This window comes from Egretta garzetta, unplaced genomic scaffold, assembly GCF_000687185.1.
Source record: "Egretta garzetta isolate BGI_Z169 unplaced genomic scaffold, ASM68718v1 scaffold271, whole genome shotgun sequence".
NCBI classification, from domain to species: domain Eukaryota; kingdom Metazoa; phylum Chordata; class Aves; order Pelecaniformes; family Ardeidae; genus Egretta; species Egretta garzetta.
Genome location: NW_009258669.1, coordinates 4,324,209 through 4,341,547, shown reverse-complemented (window position 1 = coordinate 4,341,547; position 17,339 = coordinate 4,324,209). Strand labels below are relative to the sequence as shown.

General features: G+C 38.4%; 1 protein-coding gene across 11 annotated transcripts in view; it reads right to left on the bottom strand.

Annotated features, from left to right (window-relative positions):
* The window catches only part of FER (FER tyrosine kinase), a 177,080-nt gene that overhangs the window by 143,858 nt on the left and 15,883 nt on the right, over positions 1 to 17,339 (bottom strand). For all 11 annotated transcript variants that reach the window (XM_035888436.1, XM_009648673.2, XM_035888437.1 and 8 more), the window contains one exon: positions 2,194 to 2,377. In XM_035888436.1, coding sequence (XP_035744329.1) covers positions 2,194 to 2,377 — 184 coding nt within the window. The remainder of the gene's footprint in view (positions 1 to 2,193; positions 2,378 to 17,339) is intronic.

Genomic DNA, 17,339 nt, shown 5'->3' with positions numbered 1-17,339 from the left:
TTTCACAAAGGACTTAACCATGCTTTCATAACCTATGCTAAAGCTTTTCACGTTCTGACTGACAAAATAAATATATTCTGGCACAAGGCAAAATGAGTCACAAAATAACGTGTGCATTTCCCTTAAAAATTGTTTACTTTATCATTTTATCTATCTTCTTTCATATTTTTATTTTATGATTTGGTCATTCAGACAAAAAGAAGCATAAATCACAAGTTAGCATATATTAACAGGAAGAAACAAAATCAAGCAAGAATTTCCTGTAAGAAAGTACAAGCCACCCAGACTTGTCTGGACCTGCTTCCAAGAGTGGGAAAAAACAAGTGAATAGGGAACAGTAAAAGAATAGGTGGTATTGTGCCACTGCTCTTAATAGCATCCAGTGAAACACCCTCAGAACACCTTCCTATTCTCTTTAACTTTTAGCTTTCCATAAATGAACCTTCATAATAATTTTCTATTGCATTTTTATCTTTGACAAACTTGCTAGCTTGCCAGGCTCTGACGCATGGTGAGCTTTCTTAAAATACTGATGAATTTTGGCTGGCCCAGAGGAAAAAGTATCAATAGATTTTTCTTGGATAAGATCTCAAGTTACATTTATTCTGTATAAAAATTATGTGACTGGATTTTTTCAATACTTTTTCTAAGGAGAAAACAGACAAGAGAAGGCATTAAATCTTGCCTTGCCTGTGAAGAACATGTGTGAAAAGGTTCCAGAAAATAGTTCAGTGTGACAAAAAGGCTAATGTAATGCCCATATTGAAGATAAAGGGAATCTATGTCAATTGCAAAATAAATAAATAGATAAAAATAAAAAAAATCATTAGCAACATTAATCTGCACTTCTTCAAATTTACCAAACTAATTCATCTGCAAAATCAGGATTATTGAGGAAGTACGTTTCACATAGATAGCCACACCAAGGTCTACACCTGAAATCACCAACTCTTTTTGTACACCAGAGGTACTAGAAAGGAGTAATTTTCCAATACATTCAGATCTCACAAAAAATGACTGTGTAGTGACAAAAATATTTTTTACAGGTTTTTATTCCAGATATAGCAAAGATGAGTGAGTTCAATAGGTTCTTGTTCCATCATAAAATTTTTCAGTGAATTATCATATCTCACAATTCTGAAAAATCACCTTAATTACAGCACACAAATTTAACAGTAGCCTTTTGCTGTGATTTTTACATACAAATGACTGTACAAAGACTACTACAAAGGTCTATTTCATTTCAATATCTACACAAGAATCAAAGGAATTAATAAGATACTACATAGGGCAATTAATGGTGTCTGCACCACATAAGCATGTAAAGCATGAAATCCCCAACTCTCTCTCACTTCCTGAGCTGAAGTCAGGATGAATGTAGCCTTCAGAGACGTTAAGAAAATGAGTTAAAGAAGAGTGCCTACCACCTACATGAACAATAGCTACAAAAAAAAGTAACTGCCCTTTCTTTTAGGCTAAGTAATTTAAGTAACTCCCCAGAAAAAAGACCTACAGAACAGACTCCCTAACTAACTCCCATTCTTCAGGAAAGACAAAGAGGCAGCATGGTGGTTGCAAACCAGAAAAGGGGACTTAAAGTCCTCATTGTCTGTTCTCTGGGATCATTGGTTTGCACATATTCTGTAATGATGTAAAAAATAATCTTTCAGGAAAAAGATAACTGTATTTTTAAGGTTGAATTCCTTACAGTGAGATCAGGCTGTATGTTCTTGTAACTTCTCTCACACATATGATTAAACAAGCATCTGCCTGGCCCTCCTCCACAATGACTTTCAAGACAGCTGGCCAGTTTAAACCAAATTTTTCCTGTTGGAATTTCATAGAAATAAAACTACCAGAGAGGCAACAAACTTGCCACAGTATAGCAGCTGATGAAAAAAGCATAAGCTCAGCTATAAACACTGCAGTTGATCTGTATCATTTTAAGGTTTTATGAGAAGATGGTGTCTTGCTAGAATGTTTAAGTAACCACTCGGAACTACTGTCTGCATTATTTGGATAGACTTTTCTATGCACAGTTATTGTTAACTGAAAGATGAAAACATCTTTTTTCGTTATTCCTTAATATACAACTAATTAATCATGGTTTATTTTCAAATAATCCCATAAATTCATTAGAATACTATACATATACAATTCTGCAAGTTAAAAATATATAAGAATACATCTTACAGGGCTTTAATCATTTCTTCTTGCATCTTCTGTAGTGAATCAAGTAACAGAGGAAGTGTAGTGTCATAATACTGGTGCTGATGTAGCTGTGCTCCTTTCAGAGCCAACACATACTGATTATGTAACATATGAAGCTTCATAGTGGCTTTATCGCACCGATCTTTGGCTTTCTCAGTCTCCTTTCCTAAGAAAACAAAAAAAGGAAAATTCATGTGGTGATTTAAAAGCATACAAACTTGTAGATGACACATATCTGGTAGATTTATGGTAAGTTTGCACCTTTTTCTACAGTAGTCTTTTCAAGGTACTTCTCCAAAGAAAGTAAAATCTGATTGTTTTCAGGTCATTAGTAAGACCAAATGTCTTGGCTTTCTAATTAAGACTAAGCAAGAAAAAACGGCTGTATTTTCTTTGAGCAGAAATGTGAGCATATCTAAAAGTGTATGAAAACAACTATCTACACAGGTATAAAAATAATATAACTATGCAGAATAAAGAACAAAACTCATACACATCACTATCACAAAGGTAATCTTGTATTTGCCTCAGAGCAAATAAACCTTTTTTTAATGAAGAAGAGATGTCTTCATATGTCATATCCATGACTCATTAATAATCTGTCATTTATTGTGAGCAAAAATTCTATTGCTACGTATTATCCAGATGACATGTAATGACACCAAACTGGGTGGAAGTGTTGATCTGCTCAAGGGGAGGAGGGCTCTGCAGAGCAACCTGGACAGGCTGGATCGGTGGGCTGTGGCCAACTGTATGAGGTTCAAGAAGGCCAAGTGCACTTGGGACACAACAACCCCATGCAACGTTCCAGGCTTGGGTATGAGTGGCTGGAGAGCTGCCAGGCAGAAAAAGAACGGGGGGTACTGGTTGACAGCCAACTGAATATGAGCCAGCAGTGTGCCCAGGTGGCCAAGGCCAACAGCTTCCTGGCTTGTATCAGGAATAGTGTGACCAGCAGGAGCATGTAAGGGACCGTTCCCCTGTACTCAGCACTGGTGAGGCTGCACCTTGAATACTGTGTTCAGTTTCGGGCCCCTCACTACAGGAAAGAAGATGTCTTGCTGGAGTATGTCCAGAGGAGAGCAACAAAGCTGGTGAGGGGTCTGGAGCACAAGTCTTACAAGCAGCTGAGGGAACTGGGGTTGTTGAGCCTGGAGAAGAGGAGGCTGAGGGGAGACCTTATTGCCCTCTACAACTGCCTGACAGGAGGCTGTAGTGTTGGTCTCTTCTCCCAGGTAATGGGCAATAGGATGAGGGGAAATGACCTCAAGTTGCGTCAGGGCAGGTTTAGGTTGGACATCAGGAAAAAATTTTTCAATGAAAGGGTTGTCAAGCATTGGAACGGGCTCCCTAGGGAAGTGATCGAGTCCCCATCCCTGGAGGTATTTAAAAGATGGGTAGACGAGGTGCTTAGGGACATGGTTTAGTGGTGGGATGGCAGGGTTAGGGTAACGGTTGCACTTGATGATCTTAAAGGTCTTTTCCAACCTACACGATTCTATGATTCTATCCCAATAAAGCAATGGTGCAATCTGCCTACGAGTAGCTGAACTCTCACACTATTAATCCTGTCTGAAATGGGCAGCCTCTCTCATACAACTTAACATTTCCTTATCACTGTTGGTATCCTGATCTGGAAGTTGGCTCTACAACCTCAACTCTACACATTAGAGACCAGAAATCCTCAAGTTCAGGCTGAGAAAACCAGTTCAGCTCTGAACCTGAGAGCTATAAAGTACTTCAAGAGGTCGCCTATTCTATTCTTTGCCACAGTAATTGCACAACTATTTGGCATATGTTTTTATTGTTTTACTTATATATCCAATGACAGACAACTTTGAAACTTCCTAATGCCATTCAGGTCTAGTGCTATGCTAGCTGAAAGCACTCCCCCACCTCCCTGCCCCTTCACTCTCCAATGTAAATCTTTATTGCTTTAATTTAAACCCTTACTTAACTTTGTATGTGCCATGGGTATGAAAAATAGATTCTACCATTGTCTGCAGTCCATCTTTTATATATCAGGTTACACACTCTCCTCTTCTGCCCAGTCTTCTAAACTTCACACTAACAGACCTACAGGTCTTCTCTTCTAAGTCCTGTTGTCTTTTTGCATTGACTGGTTCAGAATCTTACACAAGTGCAACTCCATTCAATGCTCAAAGCCAAAGAATAACTTTACATTCTAGATACTTCCAGCTCACAAAAAAAAAAAAAAAAAAAAAGTTTAAGAAAAGAAAAGAAGAAGGAAAAGCTTATCTTTTTTGAATACCATACAAACATGGCATCACTGACTACTTTTGCTTTGGCATCTGATCCTGCCAAGTAACACTATTTTTTTGAGACTCAGTTTATCAGGTTAATTTTAACTCTACTGCTGCCCTCCAGTGCACTTTGAATCCCTTCAAGCATAGTGATGCCTGGGAATTTAATAAACAAACTCTGAAACAACGCAATGAAACACTGAAATACCACCCAAACCGCATGTCAATATATATACTGCAATGTCCCATAGGATACATCATTCTGACAGGACCTCATTAACAACCATTCTCCAAGCAGCTTTACTCAAACAGTTTTGCACCTCCACTAGAATACTTTCAACTTGATCGTACACGGCCCTTGTCATAAAAGGATATGAGATTACTTTGATATGATTCCTTACTGAGACACATAAGCCCTTACTCGTATCTTTGCTATCTTCTTGATATTTATCAATTGCCTTTATCACTTTTTCAGGAACTAAAGGCATTTTAAATGAATCCTGTATCTGCAATTACCATGTGGAGATTCACAATTACCCACACAGATAAACACACTCTCACTAAACCTATCTCATTCAAACCTCAAACTTTCTTATAAAATTAAAATAACTTAAGTAATAAAAAAAAATATATTTTCTACCACCTATTGCAAAGTAGTTGAGAAAAAAGAAAAAGTAAGCATTCATAGCTAAGTGGCATAACAGAGCCTTGAGAGCAGACCAAGCTGAAATTGTGTCATATGAGGAATATGCAAAGTATTGTGAACTCCAATAAATTAAACTACAGAAACCTAGAAACTTGTTAAGGCATGTCAAAAAAAGTTGAGGGAAAAACTTGTAAAACAGTAACAAATCCTCTTTCACATACATTGGAGTCAGCAAGCTTGTCAGAAAATGTAAGGGACAGTCACTATATAAAAGGAGCTTGGGAAAAAAAAAAAAAAGTTTTTTTGCATCTGTGTTCACTATGAAAGACCCTCAGAGATTTCCAGGCTGAAATGTCTCTTTATGAAAGAGTCAATGAACTGACCTCTTCTGAGGTGTCAGAAGAAGAGGTTAGAAAACAAATGAAATAAGAAGAAATTAGAGGACTGGATGGTGTTCAGTTTGGAACTTTAAAGGAACTTGAGAAAGCTTTAGCTGAAATATTATTAGTTTTCACACGAGGAAGCAGGCACTCAATGGAGCGCCCCAGGAATACTAGTTGGGTCCTGATACATGAGGTGATAAAGATGATGCTGAAGATGCTGTCTCAAGGAAGCAAATGTGAAGAACTGGGAAAAAAAAAACAACTTAAGATGTACTGATTAAATTACAAAATGGTAAATTATAGTGTGAATATTTATAGAGATGCATATATGGAAAAAACTATTCAAGCTTAGTAATCTGTTGTAAGCTTACTGAATGCACTCAGGAATGAGATCTTGGGGTTAGTACAGAAAGATCAATAGAAATGTTAACTCAATGTTCAGCAGCCATCAGACAAGATGTTATTTAGCAAAGGACTATATAGTGATTAAATCCACATAACACAGTATGCTGTTCTTTCACCTCAAGGATAACATATTTGGAATCAAGAGCATCAGAAAAGTAGGAAACACAAGGAATCTGGAAGGAATGACTAAAATGAGGACTCCTGAAGCATCAGGAGACTGAGGAGCAACATGTGAGAGGAGACAAACAGTTAACAGACCTTCCCAACCTCTTGCAGTGTCACAATTGTAAGGCATTGTATGGAAATAGTACATTCTTTGTTAAAAACAAAGAGCATTCTTCTTGAACTAGCATGTAGCTAATCTATGCAATCTTTCAGTCAAAGTTACTGTAAGCATGAAAAACTTATGTGATTTAATAATGAATGGACATGTGTACACCAAAAAAATCCTGAAGAACTACTAAAACCTAAGAGAGACAGCACTTCTGATTCAGGAACTCCCTAGGTAACAAATAACCATGAAGTTGAGGCAGTTGTCTATCTGTCCCCTCATATGGCTCTCTAGACATAGCTACTTTGCCACTGTCAGCTACATTTTAAACACAGAAAAATAAAAATTACTTTAAAAGGGTATTATGTCTGTCATTTGACTGAAGACAATCTAGCTGCTGAGCTAATTTTATATGTGAAAGGAACAGATTCCTTTTAGTTCATCCGAATGAACAAAGTTACCCTGCACAGCAAAGACAAAACACTTCTCCAGAGTTGCCACTAGAGAAGTATTTTTCATTTAGATATGAAAAGAGAAAACAGGTTTTGACCTTGGGAAACAAACAAAACTAATGTTTCATGGGAAGGCTGTAATTTTCCCAAAACATAAAAAAATTGCACTATTTATTTCTGAACTAAATGTAAATCTTTTGGAGGAAAAAAATAAATCCAACACATCACACCCAGAATAACATCCCAGAAGTTAGATACCACCAAACATGCATATGTGACACCAGTGTACCAATATAATGTGGCAGTATACAATCGCATCTGTCTTGAGGACTAAATTCCTTCTCTACGTACATTATTCCTGCAGAACACCTCAACTAAATTCAGAATAAACTGAAGTACCATACACACTCAGTTTCTAAATACAGCAGGCTACAGTGTCAACCTGGTCATCTGCAGACCAAAACACATACACTCTAAGGTCCTTCTGGAGAACGAGATGCATGTGAACATGGGAAAATAACCGAAGGTGACTGAAGAGGGTTTGGAGGGGAAGAGGTCAAGGGGAAGTAGGTGCAGTGTAAGGACTGGATGAAGAAGGAGAGGATGATGCAGCTGGAAGTCAGAGCTGGAAGCACCAGGTTTTGCCTGCTCTGGCCCATTCCCTTGGGAGATACACTGGCCAGGAATACAGGAAGAGGGAGACAAGATGGTAGCAGAGGGAGAAATTCTGCATAACTTCTTGGGTTTATTGTATGTTTGGCCACTCCTACTCAAGTATGCCCTAGATTACATAATCCAAAATTATCTCCATATGTCATAGTTTAAGATCTTAAAACCCACAACTTATCCATGCATGTCTTTAAAATATAGCCCCTACCAGCTTTCAGCTTAACAAAAATCAGCATATGTCAAATTATACCATGTACCAACAGTACAAGCTTCTGACCCATGAACCACAACAAACAGCCTTCAACAGCTAAACTAAACTGAAAATTTACACTAAGAATTATCACAGCCATACACCTAGAAATTTATCAATACTATCTCTCTTTCAGAAACTTCATTAATAGCTAAATTATGCCATTTGTCCATGTGCCTTGAGGACTAAATTCCCTTGCTATACACTATTCCTCACCAGAACACCTCAACCAATTGCAAAATAAATCAAATTAGCATATACACTCAACTTTTAAATACAGCCTTTGGACTTATAATTAATACAAGAAACATAGCTACAGTATTATTTCCATAGTGTAATTTATTTTTAAAGCAGCAAAAGGCAGTGAGGCAGAGTACACAGTTGTTCTACATGTCAATTAGCACAGAGGAAAACATCCAATTTTCTTTATCTGTATAATGAATTCCATAAATAGATCTAATTATAATTCTATTGCCATCAGTTGTTGACGAAACTGTTTAATGTTTATAGAAACTGACTGTGTATACAATATGTCATGCCATAAACAGTATTATGAACTTCGCAAAATTCAATTACAGAAGTTTGTCAGTTACTAAGAAAACGCAGGCATTCTTTTTAAAACATGCTAGAGAGTCAAGTACTTCAATTTTTAATAAAAACTGTTTTAAGATTTTACTACATACAGTACAACAGAGCCATCAAAAAAAATGTGTTAGGGTATTTGCTATTCCAAAGTTCTAACAATCTTAAGTTACTAGTCTCCTGTAGCCTCATATTCACCTAGAATGGAAGAACAGAAACTAGATAGGACAACCAACTGAGACCAACTGAGAAAAACTTCAGCTCATAATGTTTACTTCATCTTTTTTGAAATAAGCATCAACTTACAGTGCAAATGCCTCAAGGAAAGTGACTTTCAGAAAATAAATATTGCAAAACCAGAAAATTTTCATACATGTTTTGGATTAAAAAAAATAATTATATTGAAGAGCTCAGGTTTTTACCCCCTTACAACTTTTTCTGGTTGGTCAAAAGTTTTAAGTCAAGGCTCGTATTCCCTTATATGTTCACTGCATTTAATTATCACCGATTTCAATAAAATTTAACACTTCTGAGGTCTTCAAATTGGTATTCTATTTATTCAAACAGCAGAATTCTGACTCTGTGGAATACAGCATAAAGCACATGCTAATTTGCATAGGACAAGGATGCACCTTCTGCAGGTTACCTGTCAGGTAACATCTAAGACTCAAGTCAAGACTTGGTACAAGCTTAGCTATTCAGATTTCAAATCCAGCTTCATGATAGCATAGGTTAAACTAATGACTGAGGCTTACATCTACTGTTGTTGTTTCAGCAACAGAAAATTCCAGTTACGCTGCTTTAGTTACAGCCCTTCAGCTAAATCTTATAGGCAAGCAAATGCCCAAAAATCAAAATTATTTTCTTAAACATTTTTCAAGGAGAAAAAGCATGCAGTGAAAATCTCTGGTTTGACTAAAATGAAATATAAATCTTTCCCCTCAAAATCAAAAGCTCAGAAAGAAACATTTTGGATTGGTTAACTACAGAAAGATGACATGAAGAATTCCAAAACTGAATGCAGTAAGAAATTATTTCTTTATGTCTATGTTGTATATCAGCTGCTAGCAAAAAAGTTCAACATTATACTTCAATAGATACATGTTACCATAAGCCCTGAACTTCTGTTTCATTGCAAATCTAAAAAAGCAGACTTTCACCTCAGACAAAACCCTATACCAATGACATCCCACTCTACAGAAAGATCATAGTTTTTCCTCTCAGTGTTGCTTTGCAGCAACGGTAGGAAAAACTGCCTAAAAGTCCTCCTGGAAGTATCAGTTATTAAGCTATTTGTTCTTATGTTTGCTTTGTTTTTATTTGACTTGTTTCTTTGGGAGCTCTGAGGACAAAAAGAGAAAAAAAAAGCTTAAGAATAAAAACTTGAGAAGACACAGAAAGCTAAAAACTTGTCAATGTCATACTTGAGATGCTCTCTCAAATTTTTGCATCTTTAAGTGCTTGCTCTTGAAAGATAATAAATATAATTGCTTTCTGAGGAGGCGTAATTGAAATACTAAATAGTTCGTGAAAGCACCATAAATCTGTCAGGGATATTTTGAAATGTCTACAATAAGAAAGAATTTCTTGTCCAGCTTTCATAAATATAAGTAAAAGTCTGTCTGGAGTTCAATGTTATGGTATTTCAAGGAAGACTGCCCCTTACGTCTCATTCTTTATTGATACCAACAGGTATGACCTTCAGCCATTCAGAAGTGACAACAACTGTTCATAAAAGAGGCAATGAAGATCATTGTAAAGCCTTAGCTCCCAACAGATGAATTAATATTCTGGATTTATAGCTCCTGGCATTGAAACATGACCTTTGGCTTCAGTGCTCAATGAATGCTGTCCCATTAAGAAACACTAACAAAGATAATGTCCATCTGACTAAGGAGAACACCATTTCATTGCACAAGTCCAGTTTTTGACAATGAATTTAATTTAGTTTCAAAAGCAAGCAGAGACACACCTGGCATGACAACACAGGATTATATACCCCCAACAGAAACACAGTGAGAAGCCTGAATTAGCTAGAACTGTGGAAACAGAAAAGCAGCAGAATTACAGGACAAACAAATGAAAATTAGAAAGGCAATGTGAAGATCTACACGTGAGTAATACAGGGGAAGAAAATGTTTATACATAAATAAAACTATGACTAACAATCCCAGAGAAACTTGGAAGACAAGAACATATGTCAAGAATTCACATAACTGCCTCTGTAGTTCAAGAAGCACAAAAAGCAAATCCACCCAAACTTCTGGGTATGGCTAAATATAGGGAAAAACAGCAGAGGCAATGTTATAGCAACGTGGGCACCAATGACAGTGCCAGGGGAAACCTGGACAGTATCAAAAGTGACTACAGACCTCTGGGGGCAGCTGTCAAAGGCATGGGGGTCCAGGTGGCATCCTCCTCAACCCTGCTGAGCAGAAAGGCTGGGAGGAGGGCACTGACAATAAAGGTCAATAAGTAGCTGCAGAGCTGGTGTTGGTGACAGGGTTTTTTGGCGGTTCTACAATCACAGGACACTGTTTGCACACCACTCTCTGCTTGGGAGACAGGAAGCACCTTACTAAGCAGGGTAACACTATTTTCACCAGTAGCATGGCTGACCTCATTAGGAGGGTATTCAATTAGGAATGACAAGGGAGGGAGAGGGTGACCCGCAGTCCAGAGGGAGCAATGGATGAGACTGATGAGCAAAGGGCATGGGCTCGTGTGATAGGAAGGGATCATAAAGTCAACAAAATAGGGCTTGGGCAGGGTCACCTCCAGTAGCTGCACGTGGGCAAGGAGGTTCCTACAACGCACCACCAAGTATGCTCCCAAATCCTCTCCAGGAACTCAACGTGCTAGGGTGCCATGCTTAAGTGCCTATATGTTACTGCATACAGCATGGGGAATAAAAATGACAAATTGGAGATCTGTGTGCAAATGCATGGCTATGATCTTATTGGGATCATGAAGGCATGGTGGAATGGCTCCCATGATTGGAGTGTTGCAATAGAGAGACATAGGCTCTTGGGAAAGACAGGACAGGAAGATGAGGAGAGGAAGTTGCCTTTTATGTGAGAGAGCAGGTGGAGTACATGGAACTCTGCCTGCGGATGGATGAAGAGCCGACAGAGAGCTTATAGGTTAGGATTAAAGAGAAGACAAGCAAGGTCCCAGGAAAATCCAAGAAGCTTGGCTTCAGAGTTTTAATTTTCTGTATTAAAATTTCACTAGAGTGTCACAGCACTTGATTTCAGAAAATTTTAAAATGGAAGAACGAGGGGAGTATCAGAACTTTTACTTTTTTTCCTTTTTTTTTTTTCTGAATGAAGCAACAATCCTCCTCTGAGAAAACATGCAAATCTTCAATGTATAGTAATGTTTCACACAGAAAAAAACATTTCTTGCTTGGTTTGGCTTAGAATCTTTTATTTTTCTAAATAGCAGCACTAAAGTATAAAGCTGTCAATGCATATAGTGATCTATTAGACATTTCCCAATGTTTATGATAGCAGTTTTTCAAATAATTTCCCAGTACTGCATTTATCTTTTCATCTACATGTTTTTCAGCATTTTCAATAACAGAGGTAATTTCTGAATATTTTGCTGTCTCCACATTTGTTTATCAATAACAAACCTCCCATATAGTCACTTCCTTATTTATTTCAACTCAGGAGACACACATTTTCACAGAGCATTATTTCATTGTGCCTGGAAAAGAATATTCCTTAATTTTATTTGTTTGCACTATTATACTGAACACATTCTTTACACTCATGAATGAGATGACCAAGGCTTTCAAATAGGTCTTCTTCCAACATTTTTTTAAAGCAATAAAATATTTTTGCATTAAAGAATCTTAATGCTTGACTTCAATCTGCTTCCACAGACTGGTAACTGGAAGAAATACTAGTCAGACCTCAGCATAATGTTTCTCTTAAGTGAATTTTGGGAAGGACTAAGCACTTCTTGAATAAAGCAAGTAATTTTAAAACAGACATGACAGAAAAAAAGACTACCCTTACAGTGATATATCAAGCCAATGTAACTGTATATTATGGGTAAGTGATTCCCAATGCTGAATAATATGTTACACAATTTACAGTGAATTCTTGAGAAAAATAATTGCCCCATGGTTTTGGAGGCAACCCTCTAATTTCTCCATTTCTTCCATTAAGCATTTCTTCACAGTTTGTTCAATTTCCCCAGTCTTCATCACTGAATAGGAAAGACACAGCTTGTAGACCTTGCTTTATTGATTATTCTGTATTAGCCATTTAACAGATTTGGGGACCTTCCTGACCCAAGTTACCTGCTTAAACTTAGTATTTCATATAATGCTAGGCACATCTAAATACCACAGCTGATTATGAAAATTTTTTTCCTCATACAATAGTTTTTATTGTTCCAAGAAAACCAACAATGACACAACTTTTACTCAGTGATGCAACTTTTGGAGCATTGTTTCCCATGCTGAGTCTGGGTTCACTTCCAGTTGGAAGGGCCATACAATGATCCTCTGGTCCTACTGCCTGACAAATTCAGGGCTGACCAAAAATTAAAGCAATTTATGAAGGGCATTGTCCAAATGCCTCTTACACACTGACAAGCATGGGGCATCCATCACCTTTCTAGGAAGCCTGTTCCAGTGTCTGACCACCCTCTCAGGAAAGAAATGTTTCCTAACATCTGACATAGCTTTGAGTTTTTCCCATGCATCCTATCACTGGATCCCAGGGAGAAGAGATCAGCACCTCCTTCTCCATGTCCACTCCTCAGGAAGCTGCAGAAAGAAACGAGGTCACGTCTCAGCCTCCTTTTCTCCAAACTACGCAAACCCAGAGTCCTCAGCCGCTCCTCACAGGACATGCCTTCCAGGCCTTCCACCAGCTTGGTTGCACTCCTCTGGCCTCTGGACGCATTCACGGACCTTAATAGCTTTCTTAAATTGTGGGGCCCAGAACTGCACACAACACTCCAGGTGAGGCTGCACCAACACTGAATACAGGGGGACAATCACCTCTTTTGGCCAGCTGGCTGTGCTGTGTGGGTGCGGTTGCCCTCTTGGCTGCCAGGGCACCGCTGCTGGCTCATGGTGAGCCTGCTGCTGACCAGCACCCCCAGAGCCCTTTCTGCAGGGCTGCTCTCCATCCACTCCTCTCCCCATTTATACTTGTGCCTAGAAGTCAGGACACTTTAAAAATAATTCATACCAATCTACAAAGTACTTTTTATGCAAACTGCTGCAACTAAACTAGGATGGTTTTGGATGTTAGTTCTGTCTCAGCAATCCAACTGAGAAATATAGCGAGTGACCAGCCTTATCATCATTCTCCAAATAAAGAGATGCAAATACAGTGCTCTTAACTAACATGGGTTTCAAAAGGCCAAAACCACAAAGTAGACAGAAAGAAGATAAGATCTTGGCTTTTAATCTCTAAGGTCTTTTTCCCTTTATGTCTTGCAAGAAGCTTACATGAATGTGTTTCTTCAACAAATAAGATCACCCACTCCCTCTTCCACTCAACTTATTTCTGGAAGAGGATGAAGTTTTCCCAAAACTTATTTAACAACTTAATGACTGCAAATAACAAAATAGTTTTCCGATAGGGCAAAACTATTTGCATATACTTACAGATTTCAAATTTACATAATAACAGACCTAAACTTCTGAGTTAAGAATTAGTTTAATGAAGTTACCTGCTTAATGTTAAGATAAATGAATCATAGAATGTTTGGGGTTGAAAGGCACCCCTAGAGTCCAACCCCCCAATGCAGTCCAACCCCCCTGCAGTGAGCAGGGACACTGCTAACTAGATCAGGGTGCTCACAGCCCCGTCCAACCTGGCCTTGAATTTTTCCAGGGATGGGGCCTCCACCACCTCTCTGGGCAACCTGTTCCAGTGTTTCACCACCCTCATTGTAAAGAATTTCTTCCTTATATCCAGTCTAAACCTACCCTGCTTCAGTTTAAAACCATTACCCTTTATCCTGTCACAGCTGGCCCTACTAAAAAGATCTTGCCCATCTTTCCTATAGGCTCCCTTTAAGCACTGAAAGGCCGCAACAAGGTGTCCCTGTATAGTATAAAAATAGCAAAAACTGAAGTCCAGTCTTAAACCTGTCAGATGTTAGAGCCACTACGCACCACCACTAAATTCTCTCAGACCTATGAGTGCCTGTCTGTGAGGACTGAGGAGAGCACATCCTCAGGCTGCACATCCAGGTTGACTGAAAACAATATGCCCAAGCTGGTCCTACACTCCACAAGAAATCACTAAAACCCCAGGGTTTCCAGCTCTAGAAGCTTTCTTTTACACACAAAAAACAACCCTAGCCCTTGCAAAAACTGGTAGTGTCTATAAGTTGAAATGCTTACAAGGTATTAATTTGAAACCCATCCAGCCTGCTGACGTCTGCGAGTAAGAAAGACCAGTTCAGCCAGTGTTACTTGTTTTGTCTTAACAATGTGAGAGTTCAAAAATGAACTCAGAAAATACCCTACTAGAAGTTTCCCTGATCTCAGCAACAACTAAAGGCAACACATGCCACCAGGAAATATAGTAGTATAATCACAATTTTACAGGCATCTCAGAATGAATGCACCAGCTACCTAATAAAAGTATTTTCTGGCCACTCAGCTATTGTAAAGAATAGTAGGACAATAATCTGATATAATGAAAGCTTTCTCAACAGCTTCCTTATTTATCAAAGATATAGCTTATGCTGTTGTGTGACTTCAGTATGTACCACAGAAGTCACATCAATTCTGAAGTATTAAATCACAAGAGTTGCAGGATCGGAAAACATTCTCTCAGCAGTTGCAATGCTGTATAATGTGCTAGGTGTACTGTTAATATTTCTAGTCTCCTCTAAATCACAACGTTGTCACGGAACACAAGCCAACCTAGTACAATATTTTTTTATGCTGCTATAGTAGCATAAAATGAAATGATGAAATTAAATACTTAGAATCAATATATTTTTCCTTAACTAATTACTGCAGATTCATTCTGTCACATAAGTATGTTGCAACATAGTTTCTACATTTATACATTCAGTCAGTAACAAGAATACAATAAACACCTGTAACAGATGTATTTACATGAAAGCTGAAAATTTTGCTAAATATTATATTCTATTAAAATCCAGTACAAGCATCCCAAAGCTGCATTGGCTCTATTCCAACTTGCAGTATTAACTGATATGAGAGCAACTATTTCGCATTTGAACACCTAACACCAAAATCAGCTGCAAAATAGATGCTAAATTGTTAAGGATTAATGCTTTTCAATTTTTTTTTAAATATAAGGAAAAGAGCAAATCATTGTTTAAAATTTCATGTACTCATTTCGTCAATTAAGCTTTTTTTTTTTTTTAAATACAGCAATAAGTAGTGTTTAATAAAAAAAAAAACAAGGATGAAAACATTACAAACTCCCACAGACACACTCTGCATCTACACTTAATAAAGATGTACAATTCTGCAAAAACAAAAATAATTGTGGAAATAGCAAACTTAAGTGGAAGCAGTTACTGATCCAATCAAATGAGATTCAAACTGTAATGAGATATCACACTTGGTATGTACAACTGTTCTACAGTTTCCATTTTATGTTCTTTGCCCATTATCATAGAATCATAGAATGTTTTGGGTTGGAAGGGACCCCTAGAGGTCATCTAGTCCAACCGCCCCGCAGGAGCAGGGACACCACTAACTAGATCAGGCTGCTCAGAGCCCCGTCCAACCTGGCCTTGAATTTTTCCAGGGATGGGGCCTCCACCACCTCTCTGGGCAACCTGTTCCAGTGTTTCACCACCCTCATCGTAAAGAACTTCTTCCTTATATCTAGTCTAAACCTACCCTGGTTTAGTTTAAAACCATTACCCCTTGTCTTGTCACAGCTGGCCCTACTAAAAAGATTTTCCCCATCTTTCCTATAGGCCCCCTTTAGGTACTGAAAGGCCGCAATCAGGTCTCCCCGCAGCCTTCTCTTCTCCAGGCTGAACAAGCCCAACTCCCTCAGCCTGTCCTCATAGGAGAGGTGCTCCAGCCCCCGGATCATTTTTGTGGCCCTCCTCTGGACCCAATTATATATGAAACTTTTTTGGAAGCTGTGTAACTTCTTCTTTAGCCAAACAATGTTTTTATCTTTTGGCATACATACAATGTTTTTATCATTTGGCATACATTTTGTCTTGATGTGCTCTCCTGCAGCAATAACATCACCATGCCACACTCTGTTTGCTTTGTTGCTCAGCATCACTGATGTCAGCACAGCACTGTAGGCTCAGAGTTGTACACAATCTGTGAGTGTTATTTTGGACAATTGTTGTAAGAAGTTTACGCCATTTTTTCTCAAGATTCAGAGTGTTGTCCATTTCCTTATGGAAAAACAATCTAGTAAGTTTTTATCTTGTATTTTGCTCCAATGACCCCAGCATGCCTTATGACCCCGACATGCCCTAATGCCCCAATTCTGTAAAGGAACATGCTGTGTGTTCCCTGGACATGCTTTTTTTTTTTGTTTTTGTTTGTTTGTTTTTTAAAGCTTTCCAGTCCAGAAGAGACTGTTGGAATTAAGCTGTCCATAGTCTCAGTTGCCTCATTAGAGAGGACTGGACTAGTTCAGCTTGCTTTCTTTCACCATACATTAAAAAACCATAAGAATTAAGGGCTGAAAAAACCCTAGAAAACTATCAACCGAGTAACACCAACCAGACTGGAGTCTCCATGCCCAAGAACAATCAACCAGCCTGCATTTGTGATTACCATAGTAATCCCTGGTCCAGAATGGAGCACAAATCCATGACTAAATGGGGTAAGGGCTAAAACAAACATGATAAATCAGTCACTTCTGATTGAGACAGCATACAGACACTGGTGGTCATCACAGGGCAATGCAATCCAGCCTAAGCACCAGTGGCAGCCAAGGCTCAATGGTGCACCCTCTGCAACACATCTGTCCCACCGCTTACCTGAAGCCCAAGCAGAAGCAGTGCTAGTGGAGGGTTCCCCAAAACAAGTCCTGAGCCAGCATCTCAGACACCTTTCTTTTTCTCCAGATCTGGAGAGCACAAAGTCTTCCACAATAAAGCTGCTAATTCTTTCAGAAAGCACTAAGAAACTGCAAAAAAATTCCCACCAGCTGCCTTCCCACTGCCCTAACACAAACAAAACCTGTAACTAACCAGTATCATTATTC